At 35.0% G+C, this 20,401-nt stretch overlaps 1 protein-coding gene across 1 annotated transcript; it reads left to right on the top strand.

Moving 5' to 3' along the window:
• Window positions 1–10,638: 10,638 nt before the first annotated feature.
• Window positions 10,639–12,576, top strand: LOC144837424 (putative G-protein coupled receptor No18). The gene has a single exon (XM_078692521.1). The coding sequence runs from the start codon at window positions 10,675–10,677 to the stop codon at window positions 11,788–11,790; it is 1,116 nt and encodes a 371-aa protein (XP_078548647.1). The 5' UTR covers window positions 10,639–10,674; the 3' UTR covers window positions 11,791–12,576.
• Window positions 12,577–20,401: the final 7,825 nt, after the last annotated feature.

The raw sequence follows: 20,401 nt of genomic DNA, 5'->3' as shown, positions 1-20,401 counted from the left end.
TTTACTTCTTGTACTTCTACAGGATGCAAACTTATTCTAAAATGTTTAAATCCTTTTGTAATCTTTTGCTAAAGCTTGGTTCCCACTAGAACTAGACATTTATCCAATCCTCATGGAGCATTCGGACTGTCGTTGTTGTGATTGGTCGACCACTTGCGTTGTGGTTGCGCGTATGCCATTACATAGACTTGCGCAATTTTTAATTATTGTCTCAGTTTTATTCATAGAGATAATATTAAGCTTAAGATTATTCGTATGAAACGCAATAAGTGCCAAAATATTTATCTTTTAATTCGAAATACGGTCTATGAGCTTATTTATGAGTGAGTTAATACTAAATGCTAAATAACTACAACGTACTGTTACGCTGAAAAGCCTCAGGATAAGCAAGGTACTAAATAATAAATCGGTGTTATATAAATGTCATTAACAATCTGAAACACAAGAATCATTACAATGTTTTAAATGACTGCGTACACGAGTTGATTGCATCATTTTTTTTTAGTCATTTATATGTTTATTCACAATTACAATTACAATTTACAATTTCAATCATTACAATTTTACAACAACACCCAACAGTACACCAACAGATTATTATTTAGATGCATCTACATGTAGGCCTAATACCTACATACAGCATTTATAACCACTCTTAAAGAGTGAAAACTCACCAAGGGCATGGATTAAAGAATAGAGTGAATACAGTTTCACTTTAGGAACAACGAGTGACATTTTTACTGATCGTTATACAAAGAAAGGTGCATTAGGCCTATACAAACGATGCTGAAACTGAAAATAGGCCTCCTATATTTTTAATTGTTTGATAAGTCTACAAAAGTTCATTATTTATGTTAAATACTTTTCGCATAACCTAGTTCTGTCACCAAAAGATTGAACGTTGATATTTGAATTTTTAGTGGATTACTCTCAATTTGAGACACTAATTTTTACAAATGGAAAAAATTATAAAATGAGACAACCAATTTTTTTGTCACAAATGTTAATTTCCACAAATGTCGTAGTGGTACGACAGAAAATGACACGCTAAATCCAATGATTATATTTCATCGAGATTATAATATGTTGCTTATTCGGCTGCTAATCCAATTTGTAATTGCGCGCGTCCTGCGTGTCTTGTGCGTGTTTTACGTCATCAATCGCCGAAACGATGTGCAGATCGTCCACTGACAGCGGAGACTGCAAATCATTTTTTTGTTTTCAAAAGTACAAAAACAAAATTCTGAAACATGTCAATATTGGATTGATATACAGTCTGTTACTGGGAAATATATTTACCTTATAGAGTGATTTACTATTTTTTTCTAGACGTGTTTTGCTCTGAAATAATGATTTAAATTAAAGCTGACAAAAAGATGCGGTGCGTGTACTTATATATTGCATTTATAAATCTATAAATCCTGTAAGCCATTATCGTAACTCATGCCGCATTGATATATCTTTTTTTCGTGCACCTTTAATTTTCGCGACATTAAATTTGCGCGAAAATTGGTTGTGTTTAAATAACTGTCTACAATAGAGATTTAATCAAATAATTAAAATTACTTTACTCGCAAAAGACTTATATTCGTTAAGAGACCCGACATCATTTCGACAAGATGTCGGCGATACGTAGCACATACACCTTGGATTTGAATTAATTTTGTAAAGAAATATATTAGTCCTAATTATATTAAATGTTACGTTTGACGCTCAATATTGATAGGGCCTTGTATTATAGAAAGCTGGCTCTCAAAGAAACAAATTGTGTCAGTAATAACAAGTAATAACTAGAATTTAATTCGTCACTTTGACGAATTATAGGTGATCATTTTTATCATTTTACTGAAATTAATTTTTTTTAAACATGCACGTACGTTAACATACGATCGGAAAATGTTGATGTATGCCATCCTATTATATGCTTATAGTGCTGAGTTGTGCCTATATGCCATATACAATATGTACAGTATATACTGTATATCTATATACAGTGTAGCATAGGTGAAATTACGGGACACACATGTTCTAATTTTTTGGCATGATGACGTTATCAAACTAAACTTTAAGATGACAATTTCGAAAGATAATTAATTGAGCAAAAAAATATAAGATTTGGAAAAAAATTTGGCACGTAGAAGCGCTGTGCGCGCTCTTTGAATTGTGTATAACTTTGACGAAAAATATGAAAAAACTACTTTTTCACTTCAACTGGCCATATGTTAACGTCACAACATCCGATAGGCTTAATTTTTATATGAATTAATATCTACATTTCATCAGCTTTCATAATAAATTATAATCATCAAGGTAACCTTCAATTCTGAAGAGCTGTAAGATATTCAAATTTACTGCGAAGGTGAAATTACACGGCCTACGTTATTCAAGTTTTTACGCGTGATGACGTCATTAAAATGAAGATAGTGTCAACTCATGATAAAGATAATTAATTAAGCAAGCACATACTGAAAGTTGTGCGAAATTCGAGCACACATAACCAAGATGCGCTCTGTTGAATGTGATAATCTACACAAAAAGATAACAAATCCTAATTTTTAAATTCAAATGGCCATTTGATGACGTCAAAACATTTTGTACGTAAAATGTGTACATGAATTCATATCTACAACTCAATGGCTTCCAGAATAAGTTAAAAAAATCGGGGGTCATCTTGCATTCTGAAGAATTATTTTCATTTTAAAAAAGACCTATTTTTCACCATTTTCAGAACTTTTGTAAAATTAATGTGCGGATTTTGTCATTTTTAACGTGCTCGTATAGCGTTATTTTAAGTCGGAACTGACTCGTATTTGGTGAATGTACTAAGGATGGTGAGTAGAATGAGATTTGTAAAAAAAATTTATATTTTTTACGCTTTTTAAGTATCGCGCGCGCAAAAACGCATTTTTGCGCAGTAATTTTTTAAAACACGCAAATGGCCTAATTCATGCTCTAAATTGATCAAAACTTAATTTTGAGCGTTTTAAATTTTTAACGCGCGATATCACGCGCATGAACCTACGTGCGCGTGCGTTTTTATTTGCTAATATTTTTACCCTTGATCTGAAGTTTACGTGTAGTGAATTTCATTAATATGTGATAATGAATTATGGAGATATGATTGATAATGTGATTTCGCAAAATGGCGTATAAATGTCGTCACGGATGAGTGATCACGCTGGAAAGCTTATTAGGATTAAGTTATATTATTTGAAAGATATTCTGAAATTTTTGTAATCATTGACATTAAACTTTTTGAGATAATTGTTACACAAAATAGTGTACAGAAACAATAAAAAGAAAGAAAAAAACAATAAAGATTTTATACAATAACAATAGGTGATCATTTTATTCTAAATGATCACCTAAATATACACCTTAAGCGTCGGCTGATTTCTATTGCTAACGGATTTTCTTTACAGAATACAATATTACATTGTATGAATACGATTTGCATATAAATAGATTCACAACGTGATATTACCACAACAAATTATTTTATTTAGTTATACTGGCCTTGCTTTTTATTTTTTGTTATCGAAATTAATCTTGAATAGTTCGTGAATTGAATGTATTGTGTAATATAAGCCAAAGTATGTCAATCAATCTTGGTTCCATGCACCAATTGACCCAACGCAACGATGTGTAGGCGCAATTTAAAGCTGGGTCCCACCACTAGCACGCAACGCAAGGATGTACGTAAGCGCAACGCAAGTAAAGCTGGCTCAAACTAGGACGCAACGCAAGGATGTAAGCGCAACGCAAGTAAAGCTGGCTCCCTCTAGGATTCAACGCAAGGATGTAAGCGCAACGCAAGTAAAGCTGGCTCAAACTAGGACGCAACGCAAGGATGTAAGCGCAACGCAGGCTAGTTGAACAATGACAAGCGACAGTTAATAATAAGAATCAATCGCTTTATGATTGGTCAAATCACTTGCGCGTTGTGCTTACGTCCTTGCGTTGCGTCCTAGTAGAACCAAACTTCACGGTAGTTGACCAATCACAAGCATGATCAGCAATTGCGTTGCGTTTACGTCATTGTATTGCGTTCTAGTGGGAACCAAACTGATTGAGTACAGCAAGGGGCCTCCTCTCAAGTACAATTGTTTCCAGAAGAACGAAATTTACTAATTCAAATATGAAATCATTTAATAGGGGAGTACAATTAGTCTTAGATAATAATGTCGCTTTAAACTCCCTTGGTGGTTATACAGCAGATTAGTAAAATTAACATTGATGTTGGTAACTATTCATCCGTACAAAAACTAATTCCTCGTCTGTCACAATAACTTGAATGCCGTCCATTTGTTTTCTGCACGTGATTTATAGCTTCACATACACCATACTTCATTTAATAACATATAAAACAACAATGTAGTCATAAAATATGTAAAACATTACGATAAGCAATTTTTAAATGCGTGTATTATTATTTAAACACGTACCACAAATGGGTATGTGTGGTCGTAGAAAACACAATGAGTATCGTGAGGTACTTAGCGCAATTGGGTATAGTCGTGCACGTAGAAAAGTGGGTATAGTCGTGCACGTAGACAATTGGGTATAGTCGTGCACGTAGAAAATTGAGTATAGTCGTGCACGTAGAAAATTGAGCATAGTCGTGCACGTAGAAAATTGAGTATAGTCGTGCACGTAGAAAATTGAGTATAGTCGTGCACGTAGAAAATTGAGTATAGTCGTGCACGTAGAAAATTGAGTATAGTCGTGCACGTAGAAAATTTAGTATAGTCGTGCACGTAGCGCAATTGGGTATAGTCATGCACGTAGGAAATTGGGTATAGTCATGCACGTAGGAAATTGGGTATAGTCGTGTACACGTTGTGCGCAATTATTGAGTATAGTCACGTATAAAACAATTGAGTATAGTTGTATACACGTAGAGAACAATTGGGTAGCCGTGTATACGTAGAGCATTTGGGTATAGTCGTGTATACGTAGAGCATTTGGGTATAGTCGTGTACACGTACAGCACAATTGGGTATAGTCGTGTATACGTAGAGAATTTGGGTATAGTCGTGTACACGTACAGCACAATTGGGTATAGTCGTGTATACGTAGAGAATTTGGGTATAGTCGTGTACACGTACAGCACAATTGGGTATAGTCGTGTATACGTAGAGAATTTGGGTATAGTCGTGTACACGTACAGCACAATTGGGTATAGTCGTGTATACGTAGAGAATTTGGGTGTAGTCGTGTAGGCCTACACGTAGAGCACAATTTGTGTATACGTAGAGAATTTGGGTGTAGTCGTGTAGGCCTACACGTACAGCACAATTGGGTATAGTCGTGTATACGTAGAGCATTTGGGTATAGTCGTGTACACGTACAGCACAATTGGGTATAGTCGTGTATACGTACAGCACAATTGGGTATAGTCGTGTATACGTAGAGCATTTGGGTATAGTCGTGTATACGTAGAGCATTTGGGTATAGTCGTGTACACGTACAGCACAATTGGGTATAGTCGTGTATACGTAGAGCATTTGGGTATAGTCGTGTACACGTACAGCACAATTGGGTATAGTCGTGTATACGTACAGCACAATTGGGTATAGTCGTGTATACGTAGAGCATTTGGGTATAGTCGTGTACACGTACAGCACAATTGGGTATAGTCGTGTATACGTAGAGCATTTGGGTATAGTCGTGTACACGTACAGCACAATTGGGTATAGTCGTGTATACGTAGAGAATTTGGGTATAGTCGTGTACACGTACAGCACAATTGGGTATAGTCGTGTATACGTACAGCACAATTGGGTATAGTCGTGTATACGTACAGCACAATTGGGTATAGTCGTGTACACGTACAGCACAATTGGGTATAGTCGTGTATACGTAGAGAATTTGGGTATAGTCGTGTACACGTACAGCACAATTGGGTATAGTCGTGTATACGTAGAGAATTTGGGTATAGTCGTGTACACGTACAGCACAATTTGGTATAGTCGTGTATACGTAGAGAATTTGGGTGTAGTCGTGTACACGTACAGCACAATTGGGTATAGTCGTGTATACGTAGAGAATTTGGGTGTAGTCGTGTACACGTACAGCACAATTTGGTATAGTCGTGTATACGTAGAGCATTTGGGTATAGTCGTGTACACGTACAGCACAATTGGGTATAGTCGTGTATACGTAGAGAATTTGGGTATAGTCGTGTACACGTACAGCACAATTGGGTATAGTCGTGTATACGTAGAGAATTTGGGTATAGTCGTGTACACGTACAGCACAATTGGGTATAGTCGTGTATACGTAGATCATTTGGGTATAGTCGTGTACACGTACAGCACAATTGGGTATAGTCGTGTATACGTAGAGAATTTGGGTGTAGTCGTGTAGGCCTACACGTAGAGCACAATTTGTGTATACGTAGAGAATTTGGGTGTAGTCGTGTAGGCCTACACGTACAGCACAATTGGGTATAGTCGTGTATACGTACAGCACAATTGGGTATAGTCGTGTATACGTAGAGCATTTGGGTATAGTCGTGTACACGTACAGCACAATTGGGTATAGTCGTGTATACGTAGAGCATTTGGGTATAGTCGTGTACACGTACAGCACAATTGGGTATAGTCGTGTATACGTAGAGAATTTGGGTGTAGTCGTGTACACGTACAGCACAATTGGGTATAGTCGTGTATACGTAGAGAATTTGGGTGTAGTCGTGTAGGCCTACACGTACAGCACAATTGGGTATAGTCGTGTATACGTAGAGCATTTGGGTATAGTCGTGTACACGTACAGCACAATTGGGTATAGTCGTGTATACGTAGAGAATTTGGGTATAGTCGTGTATACGTACAGCACAATTGGGTATAGTCGTGTACACGTACAGCACAATTGGGTATAGTCGTGTATACGTAGAGAATTTGGGTGTAGTCGTGTAGGCCTACACGTACAGCACAATTGGGTATAGTCGTGTATACGTAGAGCATTTGGGTATAGTCGTGTATACGTACAGCACAATTGGGTATAGTCGTGTATACGTAGAGCATTTGGGTATAGTCGTGTACACGTACAGCACAATTGGGTATAGTCGTGTATACGTAGAGCATTTGGGTGTAGTCGTGTAGGCCTACACGTAGAGCACAATTGGGTATAGTCGTGTATACGTAGAGCATTTGGGTATAGTCGTGTACACGTACAGCACAATTGGGTATAGTCGTGTATACGTAGAGCATTTGGGTATAGTCGTGTACACGTACAGCACAATTGGGTATAGTCGTGTATACGTAGAGCATTTGGGTATAGTCGTGTACACGTACAGCACAATTGGGTATAGTCGTGTATACGTAGAGCATTTGGGTGTAGTCGTGTAGGCCTACACGTAGAGCACAATTGGGTATAGTCGTGTACACGTACAGCACAATTGGGTATAGTCGTGTATACGTACAGCACAATTGGGTATAGTCGTGTACACGTACAGCACAATTGGGTATAGTCGTGTATACGTAGAGCATTTGGGTATAGTCGTGTACACGTACAGCACAATTGGGTATAGTCGTGTACACGTACAGCACAATTGGGTATAGTCGTGTATACGTAGAGCATTTGGGTATAGTCGTGTACACGTACAGCACAATTGGGTATAGTCGTGTATACGTAGAGCACAATTGGGTATAGTCGTGTAGGCCTACACGTACAGCACAATTGGGTATAGTCGTGTATACGTAGAGCACAATTGGGTATAGTCGTGTATACGTACAGCACAATTGGGTATAGTCGTGTATACGTAGAGCATTTGGGTGTAGTCGTGTAGGCCTACACGTACAGCACAATTGGGTATAGTCGTGTATACGTACAGCACAATTGGGTATAGTCGTGTATACGTAGAGCATTTGGGTATAGTCGTGTACATGTAGAGCACATCTGGGCATAGTCGTGTACTAGACTTGCTCCAAGTCTGTAGTTATTGTCTTTTTTATGTTAGTCCACCAGTCGACGTTTCGATTTTTGTCTGAAAATTGTAAGTAGTATACGTATGAAACTGCGTATGAAAATTATTAACTTGTCGTTGTTTTGTTTCTGTTTGTTTAAACTCCAATATGATTACAACTTTTTAACTGGCTACCCGTCACAAGTTTTTTTGGAGGGAAACCTCCAAATGTTATTACTTTCTGGGTTTTGCCTCTTAATTATTTATATTTAAATTGTTATTTTGTTTACTTTGAAATGATAAGAAATAAATGTTATTATGAATGAATGAATGAATGAAACACCATATGTGCCAAACTATTTATGTTTACTAATTACGGGCTAGTCTAAGTCGTGTACATACGTATACTGTAGTTTGTCTAATAATCTGAACATTTATAAGTCGAATGCTAAGTGGTTGTTGCGGACAATGACTATATTATCTTTACTTTCCATTTTCCGTATAATGTAACTTTCCCAATCGGATTTGTGGCAAACTTAATCTGTGTCTTTTACGTGACGTAAGCACAGCAATATATCATTCCGGAATTGATATAGTCACGTATTTATCTTGTGATATGACTTATAATATTGTAATTGTCGCGTTTAATTAGTTCGTGGCACGTTAAATGTGGAAACCTTTAGGTATGGTGCATTTTGTACAAATTATTATGTTAAAATGATAGAAAACCCTTTTACACTAAAAAATAAACGGAAATTGTACATAAGTAATGGTCTACTAAAATGCCATGTAGTTTAGATACGTGTATGTGCCTATCTCTATTATTGCTTTGATAAATGCGTTCCTCTTTTAATTGCGTTCATGTTGCCATTAATGCGTTTGCACCAAAAAAAAAAAAAATTCATCACAGCACTACTGTACCTTTGCCGTAGTGTAATTGGCTTCACTGATCCCAACTTACTTTACATAAATACATAAATCAATTTACTACAAATGCTAGACTGTTTAATTATTTTAGACAGTTGTTCAATTAAAGAATCTGTCCACGATCTTGTACCGCCGAACACAAATTAACGGCAATCTTTTACAAATTTAAAGGTTGAAATGCGTCGTGAGTTGAATGTTTTGCTTTTATGAACAAGTATATTTATCAAATAGCATATACAAGTAACAATTAAATGTAGAAATGAAACCCGGAGCTGTGTTGTCGTCGCCCATTGTCCCTTCTCCCTATTTACTCGAGATGGACAAGCGGTTAAGACCGGGGCGCCGTAAACCGTAGCAATACAGTCGGCACAGGTTCAAGCCTCTCTTCGACCTAGTGAAGAACAAGTCTTCTCGGATACGGAAAATTGGAGGCCCAATCTACCATAGAGATATTGTTCACTATAATATCTCCATGAGTCTACACATCTGGCTAGTGTACACTGTAAAAAACCCAGTGCATCTTTCGGAAGAGTATGGATACAGGTCCATCTCAGTCCCTGTCGTTCATGGTAGGCGCTGCACTGCGCGGCTTCCGTGGTTCCGTATATTGGACCTTAATTGTTGAGGATGAATATATAAATTCCATTGCTCGTAAGAAATGTGAATTTTAAACTTGAATGTTACCTAATTTGTGGATCGATTGATTTGGTTATTAAACATTCAATTACAAACTAAGCTGGCGCTGGATCATTGATTGATGTTGTACTTCATTTATATGACACGTCAACGGTCATTGCATTCTGTGTAACTATACCCTTTTATTTATGTTATTTTAATATTTTACTCTGTATAAAAGGTTTATCGCAAATATAGCTAGATTTCGCGAGGAACGTCATTGCAAAATGCATGATGGGAAGGGTTTGGGAGCTAACGTCACTACGCGTAGGCCTAGGTACAAACAACAAATCACGTACGTACACATCGTGACGTTTGCTCCTAAATCTTTCCCACCATGCGTCGCGCACGCTATTTGCGATAAACCTTATACGTATTTTCAAAAATTCTCCGAACAAACTAATTGAAGTATATTTAATATGTTGTACGTCTTAACATTGACAGTATAACCATTTATTTCGCAAGTAAAACAAACTTACAAATTAAGGTTACGAAAAGGCACCCCCATTAAAGTAATCTGCAATCGTGTAGTTAATAATATGTACGGTGACAAGATATTGATTTTTTCTTCTTTGGCTTTTTATTCTCTTTATTCTCTCAAATTAAAGACTAGGTCTAAAATTGCTATATTTAGAATCTAATATACCTAAATCTCAATTTATAACAAATTTTCTGATAATGTAATACCAAAAGCTTAGAATCCTCGCATTAACATTCAACAATAGTAAATGAAAACATTTTTAAAAGTAATGAATGTTATTCAGATTTCCTTTTATGCTTCCATTTAAACGAATTCATCATTTAAATCAGACGTGTTGTGTAAACACAGAGTACTGTATTTACTTAAACCATGATTTATGTATAAACTTCCATTTGTTTGAAATTCAAATTGTCAAATGTATTAATTCATGTAATGTACAAACATCAACGTTTTTGTAATTCAAGTAATTTGCTTTTATTTCATTTGCCATACAAAAGATATTTAATGAAGTAAAAACCGATAGATCGAGGACGATTTTCGTCACAGTGACCATGGGCGCTGATTGGTGGAAAAGCTTAGATGTCCTCTAGTGCTTGTGTGTTATAATAAGTGAGGATAAAAGAAGAGAGAGAGCAGAGATGAATACATCATTGACACAAGTAGACTCACTCATGTGTACATTATGGGCTCAAATTATACAGCCGATGTGGAAGATGACTTTACAGTCGGCAATGTTGTAATCGTTGTAGTACTGTCAGTATTTTGCCTCGGTGGTGTTTTTGGAAATATTTTGGTATGTTTAGCCGTGTGGAAGATTCGGACCTTACGTGTTGTGGGCAACTATTTTGTGGTATCCCTTGCGGTAGCCGATGTTCTGGTCTCCGGTTTAGTTATGCCATTAGCGATTTCATTGGAGGTTCTGGAAGGAAAATGGATTTTTGGAAAAATGATATGTTACGCATGGACATCGTTAGATGTTACGTTATCTACAGCGTCGATTATTAATCTTGGCGCCATTTCAGTGGACAGATACCGCGCCGTAACACAGCCACTATCCTACGCATCCAAACGTACTGCTTTTATGGCGCGAAAAGTTATTATCATCGTCTGGGTAGTATCTGTAATAGTCGGAGCACCAGCTACTATTTTTATCGATTATTCAGACGGCGTATGTTTTCTATCTGACAAAAACGCTAGATATTATTCAATTATTTCTTCATGCTTTTCGTTTTTTATTCCGTGTTTCATCATACTGTTATTGTATTATAAAATTTTTAAAACAGCTCAATTTCGCGCAAATCGACGTGTTGGCCCAGCCATAGCGGCTGTAGCTGTGATGTATCCAAAAAGGAAGGTGCCACCAGAAGCAGACCAACAAAGCGGTGGGTTTTCAGAAACTCAAACTGTATCAAATAGAAACCAAAGTGTCACGTGGCCTACAGAAACTCCAAACCCAGCAACCAAAGAAGAGACAGAAAACAGAAGCATTCCGCGTGCGTGTGAAAACAATGTATTGAAATCGCAGAAGAAAATATCGGTAGCAAAGGAACGGAAGGCAGCTGTTGTGTTGATGATTGTAGTAGGGACATTCGTTGCCTGCTGGCTGCCTTTCTTTACAATAAACGTAGCCGGGGCTATTTGTACATCTTGTGAGTTTGGACCAAAACTAATGTCGTTTGTCCTCTGGCTTGGTTGGTGTAACTCTATTGTCAATCCAGCTTTATACACAGTGTTTAACAAAGAATTTCGTAATGCATTTAAAAAGTTGCTTCGTATCGACCGATGTTTTAGTTCGTAACATCCACAAATGAACTTCATAATAATGATTATATATTCATTATGATAATGAGGCAAATCGTTACTGACAGTATGTATTATTATAAGCTTTTATTAGTGCGTTGAATATTGTAGAACCGTTTATGTAAACTCAGCTTACTTTTGTCAGGTTACTTTTGTTAGCTAAAAGCGTTCATCGATTTTTTTCTTCAAGAAAATAACGTTGAATAATGTGTTCAGACTATGCAATTTGGCATGTTCACACCGAATTTTGATTCGAAAGGACAAACAGAACGAAAGCAATAAAGTAATGATGAACAGTGCGTAAAAAAATATCTACTCTATTCAAATTTAGGTTTGGAATCGGCTGTGAGATGGAAAACGAATAAGATTGATTGAAATGGTGTGTATAAAGACGCGCGCGCGTCAGCAGCTCCAATCAGATCACAGGCAATTTGCCTCGTTTTGTACGTGCGGAGAGCGACTCTGTTAGTTCACACGACTAGATGTGAAAACTCCTGCCGTATCAACGTAATTAAGCGAGGTTTTGTGTTATTCAACATGTTTGTAACAATGCAGGACGGATAGAATATTTATGTGTGCTAATAGTTCCATTACCCGTCACAGTCATCACTCAAATGTATAGGTTAAACAATCCTAGACGTTTCATTACTCTTGTAGAAACGTAATTACACATCTGTGGTATAAATAACCAATACGATTACAAATAAAGCAATTTTTGCATTAATGCCTTGAGCATCGTAAATATTAAAAACTAGATTTTATCATTTGTGAACGTGTTGTTTGTATTTTGCTAGGAGGCATCACGTGACATTAAATCGTAACATTCAGAATGCAATTTCGTTGTAGAAACTGTTTTTTGTCGCTATTTACATTATTTTTTAGATTTGCAAAATGCAAACATAACATATAGCCTTTTTTTTGTATCTAAAAGTGTGTTAAAAATTCCTGTTTATATTTTTTCAAGACGGGTTGTGTCGTCAACATGGTTAATACGATTTCGTAACGAATTACTGAACAATACCAACTCACTGCAATGCAATCATTCAGTCAGAATGGAAACACGTTATATATACGTGTTTCAATCCTGGGTGATGTGACTCTAATCACAAAATCGTTTGTTTGAAAATGAGCTTTTTCTTAACCTACTACATACACCTAATTTCACACGCGCGCGCACCAATGTTGATAATACGCGCGTCAATGTTGATAATACGAACGCAAGCATATTCTTTCTATTTTTGGCCACCAACTAATTTTCGTTTCCGTTGACGCTAACATTTAAAATTAAAATTAAAAATTGTCCGATATAAAAATTGTGATTAGTATTAGAATATACTATATACTATACTTGATAAAAACTAGAAATATAAAATAAATGTATCAATTCAAAATACACAATGAAGAGTTTAATTTGTAAATATTGCAAAAAAAAATATTATTCAATATCATTATTCATATATTATTATATAATTATAGTAGAGATAAATACTATCGCTACAAGGAATACAATATTGCCTAAATGCTTTGCTCTTGTATATTGTTATGGAGTTGGAAATTGACATTAAGGATGACTTTAGATACCGTATTTATTCGAATAACCTCTCTGGGCGTTTATTGTTCGGGGGTGTTTTTAGAGGGCGTTTATTCGAGGGAGTCGTTTGATTTTTTGGGCGTAATATGGTAACATGTAATAATAAAATAAATTTCCTCCATGATATAAAAAAATACAATATAATTAATATCAAGAAGTGATAAAATACAGTAAAAATTGTATCAAAATGCCAAACGATGGGGGGAGCGGGGACCACTAATATGGTATTTCTTTAGGAAGCCACCGTCTTTGTATACAGACCAATTGCTTTAAGTAATCAAAAAATGTACTTTTTTGCCATTAAGTGGCAATGTAAACTACTGCAGAAATATTTAAAATAAATCTTGAAAAATTTGAAAGTAGATTTGAATCAAATTCATCTTTCTAACGAGTGCAAAATATTTAATTCCTCTGCAATTTCTAGAATTACATCTTGCCGTTTTCAGAAACAGTATTTTAATATCTTTTTGTCGCCAAAAGATTGAATTAATGATTGAAGTAGTATTTTTAAATATTATATTTCATCTCGAAATCCTCGCGTTTTTATATTAATGGATTACACGTCTTACAATCTTGTTTCATAATGGCGAGGCGCGCATGCGCTAAGCTTTACAGGTGGACTTTTGAACCGTTGCAAATGGATCAATTAAGTTTCACTATTTTTGTTTTTTTTATGACGCAACTTGTAATTGATAAAAGCGTTTTCTAACTTTTTTTTTCGGTGTTATAAAATTATGATTTCGTTCATTTTTGCAATTCTGCATTTTTATATTATGAACGAAAAACGTCAACATGACATGTAAACGCCTTTGTCTAATTACATGAAGACTTTACTAAATTAATCACGTGATAGGCATCATGTGTTATTACCGCCGGCATTTTGTTTAGTAATTAATGTTCACCTTGTTAGCCTTCAAGCAGAAATATTATAACGAAATAATTTGATAACCGGTAATAAGACTTTATTAAATGATAAAAAAAAACAAAGATAGATGACGATTTATGGTGTAACGATTCTGTACTCCATACGATTACAATACAGCATAATACAAAGTGCCTTCACAAACTATCTGCAACACAACATGGATATTGAGAAAATCGATCATTAAATATTAGACACAATTATGCTTAATTCAATCTAAGGTAAGTGCGGTAAAAGTAAACAAGTTTTAATAAATCTGGATAATTCTATTCTATTGTTACTGAACCATTTCGTGATAAATTATAATGACATCCAAGCAAACCCAATCACAATTCAGCTGACCTTCAAGAGGCCTAATATCCGTCCTCCTACTAACATCCAATAATAGTTAATGTTGCACCTAAATAATACGTCGTCAAACACCAACTTAGTCGATACCTAATTGCTATAGCAACGACTCGCAATACACGCAGTACTTTCTCCAATGATAATGAGTTAATGTTTTAAAGTGTTGATTTATTCTTGACAAGGTGATTTATTTAGTGAAATTACAGAATCTGCTAATGTATCGTAGTTTCTGTTTATGTTGAAAGTTTTGTTGGCTGTAATTTGTTCCAGTAGACATTTATTATATAGGCCTATTAGTGGTGGTACAGAAACGAGAACTTTTCTAGAATAGGCCTCTATTAATTATAATATTGTAAAGAATGACATCTCTGTCTACACTATCAGTATCAAACTAGTTTGACAAAACAAGTGTGGTGTGCCAAAATATGGTAGCGATATGATGTCATCGTGTCTATACATGGGTACATCACATTGTTTTGTTACATAAATGATAGTGTAGACAGAGGTTGGTCTCCAATTTGTGGCATAAGCTATAAACTCCTGTAAGATTGTAAAGCAAAATATGCAATAATATGTCTATGCGCATGCGCTGATATGGCACGGAATTGGTGCATGGGGTTTGTTTATTACTCATGTCTAGAGGAAGATATTTCTAAATGCCTCCATCCCCCATAAATTATGTCCCTTCATCTGTATTTTTCTCCTATCTTCCTTATTACTTTATACTTTCTATGAATATTGGAGGAACTCCATACATAGTTTTAAGAACAGAATTCAGGACAGTTGCAATAGTCTGATTCAAACCATACTACTACCGTACTTCCACAATCCACCTACATCAGCGTTGGTACAAATTGGTATTTTAGGATATTAGAAGTTGCTATATTGTTAATTTTCTGGTGAAATTGTTTCTCTTTTTGTTTTTTTGTATGATTTGTAATGAATGAATGAATTACTGTGCATCATCCAAGCTCTCTTTCATTATTTACATTGGAAGAGATAATTGAGTGAATAGCTGTTTTGTTCTAATTTGGTTGTTTTATACTCAGCTTCACTGTCTTAACAACATTATAAATAAAGTAAGTGTATATCTTTTTATCATAAAATTCATTTCAGTGTTAGTATACATTTTCAGAAAAGAACTTAAAATGGCAGTTAAATGTTATATTATATAAGATACTTTTGTAATAAAAATATAAACCATACGTTTATTGTTCTCTTGTGTATTAGCCTCTTTTCTTAGTGGTGATTATCCATCATAGATAAGATATTGAAACCTGATTTATATTTGAAACTGAAATGAGGATTATTTTCAGCAGCTTTTTTTTTACCAACACGCGAACGATATTTTTTCATTTGGCAAAGTTTGAAATAAGATACGGCATACTATAATCGTAAACATTCTATATCTTATGTCAAGTTATGTTAAAGTTCAGTTCTGACTTGAACATGTTCGAAAAAACTAGCATCTTATGCCAAGTTATGTTAAAGTTCTGTTCTCACTGGCAACTTGCAAGTTAGTTGACAAATCAGAAGCGACATTTCGGATGATCCATGCGATGATTGGTCAAATTACAATGTGGTACGCGGAGAACAAGCTTATATGAACACAATTAACCCAGATTTTTCTTTGCGTCGTCCAAGTAAGAGGATCATCTGGTACGAATGTTAGAAACTAATACATGAATACATTTTGTACCAACGTATGTTTTATCATGTGTCACATAAAATGTATGTCCCTTGGATGAAAAGATCCATGATAAACGATATGCTGTTAATTGGTCTACTTGAATATCTGTCAAGTGTTATCGAGAAAAGAATATATATAAATATAAGACATCGTCGTCGTACTAGATATCGATTGACACATTCTACAATTTAATATAGACCCATATGTCAGAGGTCAATTTAAGAGTTTGCTATTAATATTAACAGAGAGGAAGTGTCTTCAACAATTCAGAGAAGAGGATTTTCAGGTCGCCGAACGTAATGGCGAACAAGATTTGTACCATTGCATAAGGTTTATCGTGAGGAACGTCGTGCAGTGCATAATGGGAAGGGTTTGGGAGAAAACGTCACGACGCGTACGTACAAACAACAAACCATGTACGTACGCGTCGTGACGTTTTCTCCCCGCCTTCCCATCATTCATTGCACAAGCTATTTGCGATAAACCGTATTTACCTGTATTCCTACTCTTTTGTAGATCAACAATGCATTTTTTAAGTAGCCACACTTAGTACAACCCTGGGGATGTAATAATATTTTCATATTTTGATCAGTAATATTAGACCAAATTTTATATTCATATAGTTTATTAAATATCTGGTCTGATTTAAAATGCTATGAAGTCGGCCAATAATCTATGACGACAAGTTCAATAGACGACAATCATTCAAATTCATTTAAATTCCATCTTAATTTACAACGGTTTTTTTTTTTACAAAATGGCGCATACCGGACTCTCGTCTGGCAGTGAATAGTAGAATCTTTCACCCAAGTTATCCCCGAGTATGCATTACGTCAAATTAATTGATCATGCGTGTTGTCCATCACGTGATTGTTCAAAATGTTGGTCACCTTTACTGAATAAACGAGTTTGTGAGCATTGCCTCGTCAACCTAAAAAACTGTATCTTTATCGCTTTTGCATATTATTATAAAGTTGATGAATTTTATATAAATTGTAAACAGCCATTAAAAAAAAGTATTGTATTCTACAGTACACTTCATTCTTTAGTATCAAGAAATGATTTATAGTTTCAACTAAAAAAAAAGAAGAAATATTGTACGCCTACACGATGCCAAGTATTTCTATTTTTAGAATTGACATTTCGATTGTTCATGTTAATAACCTTCTTGCAAGAATTATTTGCCCGGCATGTCATCACATTTAGCACAGTATAACCAGAAATGGTTAACAGAAATACAAATGGACCAATTAACAACCCTAATGTATATAGGTGACAGTTTTTCATGGAATATGCACTTCTAAAGATTCATATTTCTCTATCCTGATAACATTTTAAAGATGAATTTTAATAAAAATCAAACGGTTTTAAAGATTTGAATAGGACAACATATTTTTGAAAGAAAAACAGCAAAAGGTTTAAAATATTTCGTTTTAAGCCTAGAATACACGTGTTCTCATTGTATGATAATCTTCGTTATGGATGAGTTTCCGGTACTATTTTTGTATTTGGTTTGTTGTAATTAAATTTGATTTTTGTTAATCCTGCGTATTATTTTTCTCATTTTTACCTTTAAAAAAAAATAATGTTCTTGTTCATTAAGCCTTGGTTCACTCTAACCTTATTACCATTTTCAACTATTTTGTTGTTGACAGTAAAGATTATTATTAGATGACTCGAGCTGTCCTTTTTTAGTGGTAACAATTTTATGTGTGCTGAAATTAAACAAAAGATTTACAGATACAGATAAACTCTATCCTTCACAGGAAATTCACTCGCAGTTCAAGAATACAATAATGATGAAATGAGAAACAACAATAAGACAAATTATCTCGAAAAATTGTCACTATTTCGTCGTCGGAAAAAAATTAAAGAACGTTTTGAAATTTGTATATAGTGTACATAATTAGAAATTATGTACAGGATTGAAACAGATGTGTTCGTTAGTCGCTTTACTACGGCTTAAAGCCAATGTTATCGGTAACTCAATTTTATGATTTCATCTGTGATTTTTTCCAAGTGCACATTTTGATGAAATATTCGTTATCATCTTGATGCAGCTTCAGCGCTTCAACGTCGTGTAGAGACAAAGTTCTATGCTTCATCTTATGTCTCCTTTTCCTCATGTCTATAAGTTTTCCATTTGTGCATCAACTGTTTGTATGTTGCGATATTATATCAAAGATTTTCTCTATTTGTTTGCAGTATTAAGAATAGAAATGTTTAAAATAATTATACTTAACGTTAGTTTTTACTGTTCGTATGTTTTGATGAGTTTCAAAGATAGGTCATTAGGTCCTTTGTATTTTATATTGCTTGATCAGTTGTTAAGTTCCATGTTGATCATGAATGTAAATATTATGTGTGTATTGTTTTGTTTGTGTTTTTCTGCCAAGAAAACAATTATCATTGCACTATATGTATGAATCTGAATATGAATCTGATACCTCTTTATGTCGAACATTTTCTCTATTTGTTTGCAGTATTAAGAGTAGAAATGTTTAAAATATACTTAACATTAGTTTGGCAAACAGCCACACAAACGATGCTTGTTAAATTGCCGGTTCGGCTTATATTAATTGTACTTAAATGTATAAGCGTCAGACTGACCTTGCTTTGTAACACTTTATGTGGCTTTAGACGGATTGAGAGGGATAAAGTATGAAGATTAATCGAAATCGATGTCACATTAAAGATTGCAAACACGTTAGTTGTAGTATTGTACTATTTATGATGCATTTAATCCGTCACTCTCGGTCGAATAAACTTTAAAGCAAAAATGTTCTGTGTATGCTCAAATGTCTGGGCGTGCGCAGAATGATTTTTAAAAACTTCACAGCAGCGCGTAGTAGTCGTCGAGTGCGCGGCGCATCGTGAAGGAAGAGGAAAGATCCTAAAACTCTGTCTACACTATCAAACTTCATGTGACAAAAATGTGATGTGCCCAATTATGGTAGTGATATGCACAAATATGGTAGTGATTTGAAATCATCATGTCCGTATATGGGCACATAATTTTTTTGATCACATAAAGTTTCTAGTGTAGACAGAGCTTTATAGTTCAGTTGTGCCTTAATGAACAAAGTACGAACAGTTGTATGTGGTTTACGAAATAGAGAGGAAAAAGGAGACCTCAGACGCTGCACTTTTTCTGATACGAATTATGTTTCATCAAAAAATGTGCACATGTAACCACTCGTAGTATACGTAGGAGGTAGGTCTAACGTAAACCAACGATCGAATCCAGTATTTATCTCGAAGGTTTAAAGTAATTTGTATCTAATTGTACAAATTGCCGACCTGTGGAGTAAATTCATCTCTCAAGAAGAAACAGTTTAGTGACCTTTTGATAGTGTGTTAACCGTCAAAAGCTCTGGATAAAAACGCATGCCACATAATTATGAAAATGTATAACGTAATTGTTCAATTGCATTATTCTGAAAAGGAGAAGGACGAACAAATTAATTACTTTATACTTATTTGGTCTTAAATTGATGTGATTATTTAGAGCGAAGTTTCTTGACATATTCGTCTACTAGCATTATTGTTTTGATTTTTACTTAGTTAAATATTGTTAAGATACTGACATGAAAGTCTGGGGTGAAAACATTCTTTTGTACAACTTCCAGTACTAATAACCGTATACTATATATTACATTTAATTCAAAATATATAGACTAGTTTTGATCTTCTTTGGACCATCCAGAAAGTGTCTTCAGTCTCGGTATGGCTAATTCACTGTCGTCAGTGGTTCGAGCTAGGTGCAACAATACAGACCAGAAAAACGCGATGGATAATGGAGAAGGAGGGGCTATGCTACATTCTAATGTGCCAAATGGATGGTATCGGCGAGTAAATATACATACGGGATGGAAATGAGAGGTTGTCACTTACAAATGTGACACATGAATTGGCGAGTGATATGACATCGCACACATGATACGAAGTCATTTTTTCAACGCTGTTTTTTTCCCCTGAAAACTAATAGAATTGACACCATAATTTGAATAACTTTTAGAATAGAAATGATATTAGAATTTAGATTGTGGGAATAATTT

Source organism: Antedon bifida, chromosome 3, assembly GCF_963402885.1.
Source record: "Antedon bifida chromosome 3, ecAntBifi1.1, whole genome shotgun sequence".
In the NCBI taxonomy this organism is placed as follows: Eukaryota; Metazoa; Echinodermata; class Crinoidea; order Comatulida; family Antedonidae; genus Antedon; species Antedon bifida.
The sequence above is the reverse complement of the archived record's forward strand: the minus strand, read 5'-3'. Positions and strand labels throughout refer to the sequence as shown.

What these genes read in the sequence shown, in the direction of transcription:
- LOC144837424 (XM_078692521.1), top strand. Translation starts at nt 10,675, where the DNA reads ATGGGCTCAAATTATACAGCCGATGTGGAAGATGACTTTACAGTCGGC.